This window comes from Prinia subflava, chromosome 25 (genome assembly GCF_021018805.1).
Source record: "Prinia subflava isolate CZ2003 ecotype Zambia chromosome 25, Cam_Psub_1.2, whole genome shotgun sequence".
NCBI lineage: Eukaryota > Metazoa > Chordata > Aves > Passeriformes > Cisticolidae > Prinia > Prinia subflava.
The window spans coordinates 5,828,534-5,842,993 of NC_086271.1; the positions used below are offsets into that span (position 1 = coordinate 5,828,534).

General features: G+C 44.3%; 1 protein-coding gene across 6 annotated transcripts in view; it reads left to right on the forward strand.

Annotated features, from left to right (window-relative positions):
- The window catches only part of URB1 (URB1 ribosome biogenesis homolog), a 44,696-nt gene that overhangs the window by 16,857 nt on the left and 13,379 nt on the right, over positions 1 to 14,460 (forward strand). For all 6 annotated transcript variants that reach the window (XM_063419265.1, XM_063419266.1, XM_063419262.1 and 3 more), the window contains exons 15-29: positions 598 to 717; positions 2,546 to 2,662; positions 3,280 to 3,418; positions 4,133 to 4,303; positions 5,231 to 5,427; positions 5,911 to 6,135; positions 6,674 to 6,853; positions 7,486 to 8,347; positions 9,246 to 9,447; positions 9,639 to 9,816; positions 10,957 to 11,015; positions 11,174 to 11,367; positions 13,075 to 13,185; positions 13,275 to 13,338; positions 14,120 to 14,291. In XM_063419265.1, the coding sequence (XP_063275335.1) occupies positions 598 to 717; positions 2,546 to 2,662; positions 3,280 to 3,418; positions 4,133 to 4,303; positions 5,231 to 5,427; positions 5,911 to 6,135; positions 6,674 to 6,853; positions 7,486 to 8,347; positions 9,246 to 9,447; positions 9,639 to 9,816; positions 10,957 to 11,015; positions 11,174 to 11,367; positions 13,075 to 13,185; positions 13,275 to 13,338; positions 14,120 to 14,291 (2,991 nt within the window). The remainder of the gene's footprint in view (positions 1 to 597; positions 718 to 2,545; positions 2,663 to 3,279; positions 3,419 to 4,132; positions 4,304 to 5,230; positions 5,428 to 5,910; positions 6,136 to 6,673; positions 6,854 to 7,485; positions 8,348 to 9,245; positions 9,448 to 9,638; positions 9,817 to 10,956; positions 11,016 to 11,173; positions 11,368 to 13,074; positions 13,186 to 13,274; positions 13,339 to 14,119; positions 14,292 to 14,460) is intronic.

Below are 14,460 nucleotides of genomic sequence, written 5' to 3' on the forward strand. Positions count from 1 at the left end.
GCTCTTGGTGTCTCTGGAGATGTTCCCTCACAAGTGAGAATGTGCTGGTTTCCAGTTGTCTGGAAAGCCTGAGGTTGCAGACCAGGGAAATGAGCCACTGATGGGAGCCATCCCATCCCTTCCCAAGCATGATTCCAGCATTTTTTAATACTCTCCATAATTAGTGGAAGCCATCAGGGCCCCATCTCTCTTTTTCAGGCTTGTAAAATAAGAGCTCTGTCAAGGGTTTGCTTGTCATGTCAGGAGAAGGGTGGACCTGGCTTTGAGGAGAAGCAGAGACACTCATGGGCTGTGGTAACAGGGACAGACATGGAATGATTAGGGAATAACATATGATTGATGAGTGAGGTGGCTTTGTCTTGGGTCCTTGTAGTAGTTGGGGTTTCTGTTACTGCTGTCTTGTTCCACTTCCAGGAAAACATTTGACAATTGGCTCATTGAATGCAAGGTAGTGTAAATGATCCCACTCGTTTCTGGCCTTGAGATTTTTGGGCAGGCCTATGAAATAACATACTTATTTTACATATCAGTCTCAGTACAACATAACCCTGTACAGTGTTGTTGTAGCAGAGGAATTTTAATATACTTTTCTTGTAGGACATCTCTGAAACAGAGAAGATACCTGGTGAAAAATCAGTTTTCTATTTATTGATGAAAATGTTTGTTACAAGTACCAACTCTCATCTGAAAACTTCCACCAAAAAATTAATCATCAAGGTAAGCATTTGAATTGAAATATCAGGATATTCAGTATATCCCACTGGTCTGAAATGTCAGAATTGTAAATTTTTTTCTTAAAGCAAATTGCCTGATTGTGTGGTGAACAGAGTCTCCTTTCCTGTTTCCTGTGACTGCTGTTGGAATATGCTGTCAGATAATGGGCTATTAATGGAATATTTTATGGGAATAAATGCTGTGAACTGACTTTATTGTAGCAGTTGATGAAAGAGTAAGGAAGAGCTCTTTAATGTTTGCCCACCTCCTGAGGCTGAATTGAGTCTGACACTGTAATAAATCAATGTAGTTTGTGCCTGCAAAGGTCTTGACATTGATCAAGAAGAGATTACTTTCGATTTTTATTTTTTATCATTGTTTATTTAATTGCATTATTCAGTCCATTGCAATATTCAGTCCACCAGGCCAAAGTTACAGTGATTGAATTAGCATTTAGTTGCCCCAGATCCTTTGCAAGGGATTAAAGGCAGGTTCACTTGGTCTCCCAGTAATGAATGTCTCAACCAAAAGCTGCTCAAAATGTGCCATTTTTTGGTGGTCTTGGATTCTTTTGCCAGGTGGGAACATGGACTGCCTGACTTGTTCTTGTGTTCACTTTCCACTTCAGTCCATTGCATTTTCTCTGAAGGAATGCAGGAACAGGGAAGTTAGGGCAGTTAGGTCAGCAGAAAGGCTGCCAAGAATAGATGGGAAGGACTTATTTTTCTACACAGTGCCATATCACTGGAGGCTTGTTTTCGGATTTCTCATTCTGTTCCTGCCGTCTTTGTGAGAGCTGCAAGTGCATTTCTATTTTAAGACTGTGCCAAAAATAATCAATTATATTAAAATGGATCCTTTTCCCTTCATTTTTCCTTTATTTAAATGAATTACCCTGTCAGATTCATGTCAGCAGCAGTTATTTTTAGAGTTGCTGGTGTTGTGCACAGAGTAAATGTAGAACGAATGAGTTGTGATAGCTTCCTCTTATTTTGTGTTTGGAGAGGAGCAAAAGCGTGGATTCATCCTGTGTAATTGCAGTTGTTTAATGTAGGTGCCAGAGTCAGGAAGCTGGACAGAGTTTCCTCTCTTGTTGAGAGTTAGGGGCAGGGAATTTAACCATGGTGTCACTCCAATTCCTTCCTCGCCTCCCTCCTCCTTTCTTGCTTGTAGAGCTGGAGCACAGGGTCACCAAGTTCCTAGTTTGGGTGCCTGAGGTCAGAGCCTGGATTTAGAGAGCAGGAAAGTGGGGGAAAACTTGTAGATGTGTCAAAGTCTGTCTCGTGGTTGTGGTTATATCTAGGTCTACGTCACCGCCCCCAGCGACTTGCACTTTTCTCTGGACCTTGCTGTGCTCACAACCCACTGCTCATTTATGTGACTGTTTATCCATCTGCCTAATTGTTTTAAGTACAAGTAGCCTGATTCAGGTTTAATTTAACAATGAGTTCCTTTATGTTAGATCAGTAGTTTTCTAAAACTCTCCTACAGGCTATTTTTAAAGCGTGCTTTTTTTTTCTGCCTGTGATGATATGAAGATGTACAATCCTCTGAAAGCAGTATAACCTGCTTTCCAAAAATTACAGAAGTAAGATTTTTGTTGTCCACTATGCAGCTGAAGACCCCTTAGTGAATGGGAATTAAGGCCTCTTAAACTGAGGGGGTGAGGAGAGTGACAGATAGATCTTTTCATCAACCCGCTCTTCTTCTTTTCTTTCCCAAAAGAAGGAATCACAAAGTTACTATGCCAAAAGGTCTGTATCTCTTGGAGTTTTCTATTTTAGGTGTTTTGAGGTTTATTTACACACCTTCCCCTTTGTTTCCTGGACAGGTTTTACGTGACAGTGGAGTGTTTGAGTACACATGGAAGGAACTTTCAATTTGGCTGGAACACTTGGATAATACAAAAGAAGACCAGATGGAAGCAGTGATTCAGTTTTTGGAAAGGGTAACAGTGTTCAAATTAGCTGGATAAACAATGCAAAGAGTAATGTTAGTGGAAACCAGAGATTTTGTTGCTATTGTTGAGAAACCTGTCAAAGACCAGTGAGTGAATGAATTCTGAGAAAAGCATTGTTTGGGATTCCTTATACAGATGTAGCATCATTCTTGTCTTGAATGGGAGGGCAGCAAAATGATTTGCAGGAAAGTGCGAAAAGATCAGTTATTATTACAGCATTGTTGGTATAAGTGTAGAGTGTTGTATGTGTGGGTGGCTTTTATCTCCTCCTCAGGTGCCAGAATTATCAGACCTCAGTGAATAGCGATCTTTTACAAGGAAAGCTGACACTTCCTGTTTACTCCTCAGGATGCTGAATGCCCAGTGCAGTCTCCCCACGGACTCAGTCTGTGGTAGCAATCTAGATGCCAAATTTCAGTGGGCTTTTTTTCTTTTTTTCCATCAGTGTTCCCTGTAGAGCAGGAACTGTAGACAGAATCCTGCAGAAGCGATATGGAAGTTGTCCTCCTAAAACCTGCCCAGTTTCCAACCACTTTTAGCACGCGGTCTTTCTTGGCAACATGTGCAGCCAGTGCACTGACCTTTCTCTCCACCTTTGCTGACAGGTCCTGCTGAAGCTGGTGACAAACCCCTATCCCTACACAGACAAGGCAGCCGACCTGGTTCAGGAAGCCAGCATGCTCCAGGTGGCTGTGTTTAAACAGGACTCTGATAACATCAGCATCCCCATCTCTCACATCGATGGTATGTGGTAACCCCTCAACAACAGAATTCCACAACTCGGGACTACATTTTCTAGCCCTAATCAGCAAACTGGGGGTGGATAACTATAGAAATCCTGTTCAGTAAGGGCCTCCAGGATTCAGCCCTCTGTGTGTACTTGGTGTCAGGAGTACAAGTTGGAATTGCAGTTACCACTTTATCCCCAAAAGTAATTTCTGATGTGGTTGTGCCACTTAAATTAACAGTATTTGAAATCTCTCTTCATGCTCTTGCAGCAGCATTTTTGAACTGAAATGGAAATTTAGTCCTTCTGCCTGGGGCTGTTTATAGAATCATGGAATCCCAGAATGGTTTGGATGGGAAGGCACCTTAAAGCTTATCCAGTTCCACCCCCTGCTGAGGGCAGGGACACGTTCCACTGTCCCAGGCTGCTCCAAGCCCCATCCAGCCTGGCTTTGGACACTTCCAGGGATCCAGGGGCAGCCACAGCTTCTCTGGGCAACTTGTGCTAGACAGCGGCATTCAAATCAGAGTAAAGTTCAGCTGTGATTTCTGTGTTGCACTTAACATTAAACTTAACATTTATTGTGTGGCAAATGTGTCTTTCATCCTTTTTTGATTCTTTTGGAGGAATTAAGCAGATGCCTTGTATTCCCTGAGTGTTGCATTATACCTCTGTTGGTTTTCCAGTTAGTCTGAATCCTCTGCTTAGATTTTTTTTTCTTCACTTACTAGATGTCCTGGATATGGTGGATGTCCTGATCGAGGGCAGTGATGGCTTAGATGAAGAAATTGGGTTCTCTTTAAATGAAGACATGATTATCCAAACATTTCCCTTCAGTGCTCTCGTCCCTGCTGCATTAGAAGCCAGGAATATACTGTTGCTTCAGTCTGAAAGTGGAACAGGTACAGATTTTTTGGCTTTGTGTGTCATTTCTACCAGTGGAATGAAAGTGGCATCATTTTTACCATTTTTAATAATTTTTACCATTTATTATTTTTTTACCTTGAGGCATTTTATTACCTTCCCTGCAAGCAGAAGGAGGTGCAGATGCATTAGTGTTTCTTGCTCAAGAGAGGCATTGAAGCTCTGTAGGTGCTTCTGCCCTTTTTCCCTGACCCTAAAGAGGAGAGACACTGTCCCTACAGGGACAGTCTTGGTCTGAAAGTAGTTGGCTTCAGTAACACAGTGATTTAAAGGAGAGGAAGGTGGTTTCCATGGCTGTAGGCAGCTCTTCCCGAGATCAGGGAGAGAGGACTGCACTGTTAAGTAGGAAATGGATGCATTTTCCAAAGAAAACTTCTTCAGAAATGAAGCTCTGGTTACAAAGTTCTGCCACCTCCATGAAGAAAGCGTCGGAGTCACAGGGGCATCAGATGGGCTTGGAGCAGGATTTGCCAACCCCACAGCACCTCACTAATTCCTCTGTGTGTATTTGGCAGTCAAGTGGCACCTGGGGTGGACTGAAAGTCCCAGTTGTGAAAGAAAATTCTGTTTAACTTGTACATGTTAACTGGGGTGTGTGCCTCCCAGTACAAATCGGTTCTTCTCTGAGGTGGTGCTTGGCAGAGCTCTTTTCCTGTTAAAACAAAGGCATGTTTAGCACAGCAGGGAAGGTGGATTATTTACTTTAGCAAGAACTAATGTGTGGAGGATTTTTCAGGTATCTCAGTGGTCAGCAACATTTGTCTAGGTCACTACAAAGACTTTTTGATCTTATTCAGTGCTTTGCTGAGTGATGCTTTGTGGGCTGCTGCCAAGGCCCGAAGGAAGGAGGCTTGCCCCAGTGTCTGTGCTCACGGTAATAGTTCGATTTGTTTTTGCTTTTCTAGGAGCACACATCGTGGAGTACCTTGTTGCTGTTTTCACGGACCTCCTGCACTCTCAGAGAGAACCCCTTGCTCTCTGCTTGATGTTCCAGAACTATGATAAAGATCTTAAGGCCCTGAAAGTTGCTAAGTATCCTCAGCTCTACCAGTTTAACCAGTACTATAAACTCTGGATACCCAAGCAATCTCAGGAACATGTGGTATGGAATTCCTGAAGTCACTGAATTTTTGAGCCAGTATTCCTGTAAAAACCTCACTGTTCATAGAGGTCACATTTCCATCAGAAAGAGCATTTTTACTGAGCTAATGCTGTATTTCTTATTGATCATGTTAGGACACAAATTTGCTCCAGGGCTTTTCTCTGATGACACAAGAGGTCTTTGTGGTGTTTGGGAGGTGGTACCAGAGTTCAGGGGTCGTACACAGACTCCTGACCAGGCGCAGCAGAGACGGATGCATGCCATGGTCTCAGTTCACAGTGCCTGGAATTCCCCCTGGGTGGGTTGGGGACCACAGGCCCCCTGGGCTGGGTGTGGTGAGTTTTTCTGTAAGGCCAGCAGTGAACGCTGCAGATTCGCCCGGGGACACTGCTAGATAGTGTCTCAAAACAAGGGTTGCTGAAGAGATTTTTGTTTCACAGTCATCATTGTTTTTCTCTTACGCTTTTTTTTCACTTTAAACAGTTTAAAAACCACAAGGAAGTAAGCGAAGAACCTACTGAGGCACTGGATTCTGTATTTACCACTTTGCTAAAGAGCGCCTATGAGAGAGGAAGCAATGCCTTATTGGAAGATGGTGTTCAAACAAAACTGAGAGCCTTGGCTTCCTTGGCCCCACCTGACCAGCTTTTGTTGGGAATAAAGCACGTGCTGCTATACCTGAAATCCACAGTGGAGAACTTCAGCAGTGTAAGAGCAATATTGTAATAATATTGTGGTTATGTTTGGTTTATTTTAATGTAGAACGTACAAATGACTTGGCTGTTAAAACTTAGGTTCCAGTTCTGTAGCTCTTTTTTCTGTACTTGGCTCTGAGGCTGCAGACAACCATACAAAACTGCACCTAATTTGTAAACAAATGTCAGTTCTGATAATTGAGGAGTCTTAGATTTACTTTGCGTGGGTTACCTTACTGATCCGTGTGAGTGCAAATAAACTTGAGATTTTAATCCAGCTCCTGGGTCTCCCTAAGAAGCCTTTCCAGGGAGTAAAATTCACTGGCCTGTGTAACTCCGAATGTCACAGTATAAATGAAAATCTATCAATATTTATTTGGCAACCTTAGACTTCTCTTAGAATCAGGTTTCTGCATAGGCAAGTGGTTCCATCCCATAGAAAAGGTTGTAATCTAAGTAGTTCTTAGTTAACTCCTGTTCCTGTTGGATAATTACCCTTCTGCTCCCATCCTCCTCTTTTCTTCACATCCAAGATGTCTTTATTTTCATAGCTTGGTAAAACCTTGGGTCCTCAACTCGTTGACCTCTATGTGGACATGCTGAGCATCTTCCTGTGCCGGGCCAATCAAATAAAGCTGGATCATCAGCAGAAGCAGGAAGAGCATCAGGCTGAGTCGGATCTCGTTCTGGATGAGGAGTCTCTGATGACAGAAGTGTCCTCAAATGACAAGGTACCAAATCCCTTGATCCAGAGGCACCTGTTAGTAAAATTTGATTTGACTGATGCTCTAGGGAATAGTTTTGCTGAACAGAGAGGTCCTGGAGGAGAACATAGGAACATAGACCACGTGGTCCAGCAGTTGCAAAACTACTGTCTGTAGATCTGACCTAGCTGCATCTCCCACACTCTCACCCCTGAGCTGGAACACAGTCAGGAGAGGCCCTGAAAAAGATCACCTTTGCAGAAAAAAATGTATTCCCTCGGCCCCGTGTAAAACCGTGTTGTGAAAATGATGTACTTGAGGAATGAACTTTTCCCCCTCTTTCATCTGTTCTGTGAATTTGTGGAGATTAGAATGTGTTTATGAGCCCCAGCACATTCAGTTTTCCTCTGAGATGAGCTTAGACATGGCTAGGATGTTCAGTATAACAGCATAAATCCCACGGCATAAATGTTGGGAGAATGATATTTATGTGCTTGTCATTCTTTAATATTTTTTTATCCTCTAGCCAGCTAGTAGAAATTTCATGTTCAATAATTGTAGTTGACAAGCTGTGGAAAATAAGCAGATGAATTGAGTTTCTTTTTTACCCTGCACTGTGATTATCCATTCAGAGATACTGTTACCTCTGTTTGTTACAGACACTGGAGGATACACTCACCTTGATTTTCAGACATCCTACACTGGAGAGCTGGTTCCTGGCCTTAGAGCTGCGCTCTATTCCTCAGCCTGGTTTGAACCCTGTCACTGTGAAGCTCCTGTCAGCTCACCTCAATTCCGGGGTTCTTCAGCTGCTGAAGACAGGTGCCCCCATCCTGCAGAGCATCACAACAGATCACAGACATGTGTTGTCCAAGTATTTCGAATCTATCACAAAAGGGGTCCTGGAGGAGCTGCAGACTGTGGGGAAGGATAGAAGCCAGGCCTATCCCAGGAAGTCTCACCAGCTGCAGGCTCTGGAGGAGCTGCACATGTACATGACCGCAGATCAGCTGAAGGAGATCACTTTGACCATGCTGCGACTTCCTGAGATGATCCTGACTGCTCAGAAATCTGAAAAATCCCCTGAAAAAGGGAAACAGTTAAGCTTCTATGTACAAATTTTGGTGCAGCTCCTTACAGACAGCTACCAAAGGCATCAGCAGCAAGGAGAACTTCTGCTATCCACAGAGCACATTAAAGCTTTGGGGACGTTGATGTCAGCATCGGCCAGCAAAGATTTGGAGAAAGTTTTCCTTCAGGCTCTCCAAAGTGAGCCTGTCCTTGCTCTTGCAGTCGGTGTCGAGGTGCAGGCTCACTGCCTTGCCCAGTGCTCACACACCTCCCTGGCCATTGTGGCTGTGCTGATCCAGCACTCCAGGACTCACCTGCTGCAGTTTGAGCTCTGGTGTCTGAGCAGTGCTGCTGGGAAGTACCTCAGGAAACACACGGAGAGCTTTCTTCCACTCGTCAATGTGTATTTGCAGTGCAGAGACCAGTATGGTTTCAGCCGACCTTCCACAGGTAAAGGCACCCTGAGCCCTGCTTATGATTCAGGAGACCAAATTCCCTGTTTAGGTTCTGCTGGCCTTGAGGTCTTGGAATCTTCACACAATAGATAAAGGCTATAAAGCTTAAATGTCTGACCTCTAATGACTGTCTTGGAAGTACCTCTGCAGTACTAAAGGTGAAGAACTGTTCTGAGGTTTGGCTGTTAGACTGAAGCCAAGTACTCTTACAGTTACTGCTGCCCAGATTTCTCTTTTGAAGCCCTTATTTATTGCTTACTGCATGTGAAAATCTGTCATTGTGCTTCTCTTGGTTTAGTACAGGAGGTAAAACCTTTTGCTCAAGCATGGATAGAAGTCTGGAGTGTGCAATGCTACAGCCAGATGGTTTTTGCAGAACCTGAGCTTTCACTTCTACAGAGTCCAAAGGTTTCTTCTAAAACAAATCTCCAGCTCTGGGCTGGCTACAGTAATCCCCTCCTAAGATGCCAGTCCAGAACTTTCCAAACCCACAGCAGCGTTGTGTCTATGGACAAGTGTGTTAAATTCTCTACCAGCAGAACGATGAGTTAGGATTCAACTGGATAGAACAGGATCACTTCAGTTTCGTTCCTCTTATTGCTTAGAAACAGAAATAGCCAAGGAAACAGGCTGACTGGGGCTGTAGCTCTACCTACAAGGTCAAGCAGTGATAAGACCTTGTCAGCACCCTGGGAAGCAGAGAGGGTGGGTAGTAGGGTGGGTAAGAAGGGAGCCTCTCTGTAGCACTTCTCTGTAATAGATTAGGAGCCGCTGTAGCATCATTTCCTAGAAATTGGGTAATGTGGGCCTGGATTAGAACGTGATTTGGGATTACCATGATGTTGTTTAAGAACTGCAGGTGGTGGAAGCTGTGCTCTCTGCTCTCCCAACAGTAGTCTCGGCTGTCACGCCTGTCCTGAGGAAAGCCCTGTGGAAGGAGCTCTGCGCTGGAATTCAGGACACTGGAGCATCGCATGAGGCCGCTGTGAAACTGCAAATTCTTTCAAAGTTGTTGCCACCTTTGGAAAGCAAAAGGCTGCACAACCTTATGGAGCAGCTTCCTGCTGCTCTGGAGAGAGCAGGGAATGAGCAGAGGTGGGCAGTGTGTGTATGCCTCCCTCAGGGCTCACTTTGTCCTGAGAAGCACTGTGATAGGAACGGGAGTAGTAACAGCATCCTCTCCTCAAAGAGTCTGTTGCTTTGCACTTTGGCAGCAAGACATCTTTAACATTACCAAAAGCGGGTAAAATATTTATAAAAAAATCAAAATACCTATCTCTCTGCAGTTGGGCTGTGGCAGATGCCATATCCAGAGTGCTTAAAAACCCGGAGGAGCTGCATTCCTGGAGGAGACATCTCCTGTCGGCCTGCATGAAGGGGTTAGTTGCCATGTACAGCAGTAGTAAAGATGAAAGCAAGCAAGAAGTGGAGAGGTCCATGCTGCTGAGGCTAGAGGAATTACTGGTGAGGCTTGTTACCTGCTTTGCCACAGTGGGACTGTGTGCATATGTGTGATTGGGCAGCTGTAGATTTTGTAAATATACATTGGGCGTGACTTCCTGTTTTATGGAATCTGGTTTCCTTGGGCTTTTAATAGCTTTTGCAGAGTTAACTTAGTCCTGATAATCCTTTATATGAAGCAGTTTTATGTTCCTGATGATGACTTTCTGGTAAGAATCGCCTTTGAGGATAGGAGTTTCAGATACTTAGGAGTAAGAAATCAAAGGTTACTAGTGGAATTTTTTTTCGCCAATTAAAAAAAGTTGTTGCAGATACTTCTGCCAAGACCCACCTGCCATACCATCTCAAGTCTGGGGCAAAAATCTGTTTGATCATAAATAGAAATCCAGGCTTTGACCTTGAAGAGCACTACTTGATCACTCCCTCTGTGCTGTTCCTTGGTTTGAGTTCAGTAAGCACAGATCTCTGTGACACATAACGCTGAAGGTCTCTGAGCAGTGGATGCCTCTGCCCTCTCACGGGCTTTTGCTGAGACTCCCCTGTAGGACCTGGCTGGCTCTGCAGGCCCTGGGGCCACCTCAGTGTCCATCCCATCCTGAGGGCGTTTCCAGCCTGGCGAGGCTGGCACCTGCATTCCCAGGACTCTGTTGGTGTGTGCAGCTGTCAGTCCTCTCCAGACTGGCTGGTTTGTGGTGGTTCCCAGCTCCTCAGGGCACCTCAGTTCTAAGGGACACCTACACCCAGCCACCCCATGTGCGACGTGCAAAGCTTGGTTACCTAAGCCACACAAAAACCTGGTACCCACCCTCTTGGTGTGACTTGTCAAGTTGTGATTCCTTTCACACTTCAGGAGTTTGAAGAGTTGTGAGCCACTGGGTTTTTGGAACCTACAGCCCAGCTTGCTTTTTAATTCAATACAGCCCATATGTTCCCCTGCTCCCAGACCAACAAAACACTTGCAGTTTCCTTTGAACCAGGAGTTAGGATTGTTGTATCCAAAAGGTTTTTTTCCCTGTTATCCTCTAATCATCCCACGTGAGTGTTTGCCTTGCATGTTCTTAGTGTGTCCCTTGAACAAAAATTGCTGTAGAAGCTCCTTGTGCCAAATGTAAACCAACACCTGTTTTTACTTGCTGCACACAGTGTGTTGTTGAAGAAGTGGACCCAGATGACTGGTGCAGCCTTGTGAAGACAGGACTCAAGTAAGTGTTTTCATTTTAACTTGGTTTGGTTTGACTAAGTTAATTTTCTTTGCCAAGTTCTCATTTCTTGAACAGCTTTTAATTTCAACAGGTTTGGTTTGGTTTGGTTTGGTTTGGTTTGGTTTGGATCTGACTTCTCTGTGATCCTTCTCCCGAAGGTACCGTTACAGAGATGAAACATTTCTGAGGGTCCTGAATGTTGCCATCCAGTTGCTCTACAAGAAAGAATCCTCAGTCAGTCAGAGCTTAATCAAGCTCTCCAAAATTCACATGATGGTCACACAGCACTCTCTATTTTTGTCGGCCATTCTGAGGTCAAGAGAAGAGGGTGACATGAATATCCAGACAAGAGGTATTTTTTAATCATCTTCTTCCCATACTAAACACAGTTAATTTTGTCTTTCTGGCATTTTAGTCTCTCCATCCAGTAACACACCCACCCATGTAAATACTTGCAGAGTTATTAACAGTTCCAGAATATTGGCATTTAAATTGTACCTCTGCTTGGATCCAAATGTTGCATTCATTTTATGCTGGTTTTAAACACTTCTGTTTTTAAAACTGCTGGAAAGGTGGGCTTTTATTTTGATTTGGGTTCTGTTTGTTTGTTTTTCTGGTATTCTTAACCCAGTTAAGTCTTGGATTGATTCTTTTGGTTCCTGTGAGGCAGTTAGTGTAAGATCACTGAGGTGCACATGGGTCCTGTGATGTTTAAACCTGTTTTAAAATAGATTGATTCAGGAGATTTGAAGTTGATTTTGCAAGCTTTATCAAAAATGGCAATTTAATTATGTATATTTCATACTGCAACCTTTCACAAGAAGTATCCTTCCAGAGGAATGTAAATTGGTTTGCTAGTTCATGTGTAGGATGGGCTTTATTTCTTCTTCACTGGCAACTGAAATCCTGCCTGACCTTGAACCACATTTATTCTACATAGACCTCAGCTTTTCTCCACTGCACAGGGGTTTGAGGTTCAGTGGTTGAAGGAGCTGTGTAAGAAAATGGGGGGAAATTCTCAGGGCAGCATGTTGATAACAAATTTTGTGTTTGTTGATGAGCAACATGTAAACAAGTTTTCAAGTTTTAAAACACCTGAAAAGAAAAACTACAAGCTCTTGTGAAGTCACCAATTTAGTGAAATTAAAAATAAGGAGTAGGTTTTACTGCTTACTGTATGTATGTGTCTTACCTTTAGAGCGTGTTTCTGTAGATCAGCAGGATGGATTCTTTGAGGCCAGCTAGAGTATTCCAGAATCTTGGTGTCCTGAAGTGCATTACTCAGGCTGGTACTTTAGGAGCTCTTCAGTTTTGGCATGCATTTTATATTCCTGCACATAACTAGGGTCAAAGCCCAGGCCTTTGCAGATACTGGGAGTAGAGAAATCTGGAGGCGAGTCTTGAGGGTGCTACAGACAGCCTGTTGGCTTTTGAGGAACTAAATCACTTCTCTTTTCTGCTTCTCAGTTAGTTACAGAGCAAAGATGTTTAATTTTTGTAGTCCACAGGACAAAACAAAAGGAGGTGGCTCACAAAGCACCTCCAGTGCTGAGCCCTGCTGGAACAATGCAGAAGCATTTTGATATTTACTGCAGCTGGGCTGTGGACTTGGAAGTTTTTGCTGTGAATTCTCAAGTCCTTGGGGAGGTTTCTGAGATGTCTGCCTTTCCCTGTGCAGCTCCTGAGCTCATTCGAGATGCCCTCCTGGGGGAGGAAGGAGTGGAGCTATGGCAAGATGGGGCACAGCACTCCCTTTTAACCAGAGTGGGTGTGTACGCATGGAAAGCTTCTGCAGAGGGGTGTGTTCTGCACTGGTCCTCACCTGGCCCAGTGACTTGGCTGTTCAGCTTAGGAATACTGTTTTAAGATGTTCCCTTGAATTAAATGCATCCTAATCACCCTTTAGTGTATTGGGGAGATGGGCTGTGGTATCTCTAGGGATAGACGCTGATGTAAAATGTCCCGTGCTGCGTGTGCATCCGTTCGGAGTGGGTCTGGGGGTGTTAATCTGTGCTCTGTGTGACTGAGAGCTGCAGAGCTCAAGCTGTGCTTGTTCCAGAGGCGCTGGTGGACATTCTGCTGACAGCTGTGCAGCTCAGCCCCTCTCTCTGTGCGAGCAGTCACCTCCCAGTGCTGCTGGGAGCCTACGGGGCCACGCTGAGCACCGTGGGTGAGTGTCAGCCTGGCAAAGGCCCTTCCTTCTGCATCTCGTTCTTGTCTCTACAGGTCACTAACTGTGAGTTCACTCTTGGGTTTTAGATCAGAAGATACTGCTGCTGCTTCAGTTGTATGAGAAGAATAATCAAAGTCTTATAAACTCCAGGTAAGCTGAACACCTTACTTTGCTGGGCAAACTACACACAGATAGTGTCACAACTAGTATTTTTCCAGTGTCATTTTTAAGTGAAGGAGACAAGTGAACTAAGTCAAACCTAAATGTAATGTTGCTTTTGGAAACATTTTTACTACATATTTCCTATTCTTCAGGTAATTCTCTTATGTTGCCCAGACTTCTTTGTGTCTGTGGGTTAGATGAGGGAATGTCTCATTTCTGGAGTCACTCACTCTCCATACTTGAGACTCACTACAGGGGTCTCCTCATAGATGGGAGGCTGAAACACAAGTCAGTAGGGGACTTTTCCCTTTCCTGTGTCCAAGCAGTCCACAGGAAAGTGTTGCCAGCAGTTGTGGTTCGGTCTGCCTTCCTCACATGCACTTTTGTGTCCTGGAGGTAGGAGCAGAAATGCTACCAGTAGTGCAAGAGCACTGGCTCAGGCAGCTGAGACAGATCTGGATCCCTGTCCCTTCATGCATCTGCTGTAGTTTTTACCTGCACTTACAGCTTAAATCTGTAAGTGCCTCTTACAGTGAATGGGTACATTCTGAGTTGGATGGACAGGGGAGGGCAGAGTGAATGAGACGCCCTCAGACTAAATTTAAAATGCTTTGGGATGGCTGGAAAAGGTGTTGCCAGGGAAATGAGTTCTAGTTTCAAGTCCCACAGGGTAATAACTACAAGGGAAGACAAAATTTCTGTACTAATTGACCTCTGTAATTGCTTTGGGCTCTGTTGCCTTAAGCATTAACCTTTAACGATTTTTAAGGATCCTGCTGTGGGGTCCAGCTGCTGTGGAGCATCATAAGACTTGCAAGAGTCTTGGGAAGTCCCTGTGGCAGCAGCCAAGCATGGAGGAGATTCTGTGTCTGCTGGATCGAGAGAAGATGATGAAGACGATTCTGTCCTTCCCTCAGCATCGCCGGCTGCTGCCATCGCAGGTGCTTTTGGTTCAGCCTATCCATGGTTACCCCTCTTTGGATGTGCAGAAAGAGCCTTGGGCCAATCATTTGTTTCCATCAGGAGAGTAATTTCAATTAATAGGAAGACTGGAATTAGTTCTTTAGGAACACTTTTCAAATCAATTGCAAGATGTGGGCCACGTCTTGT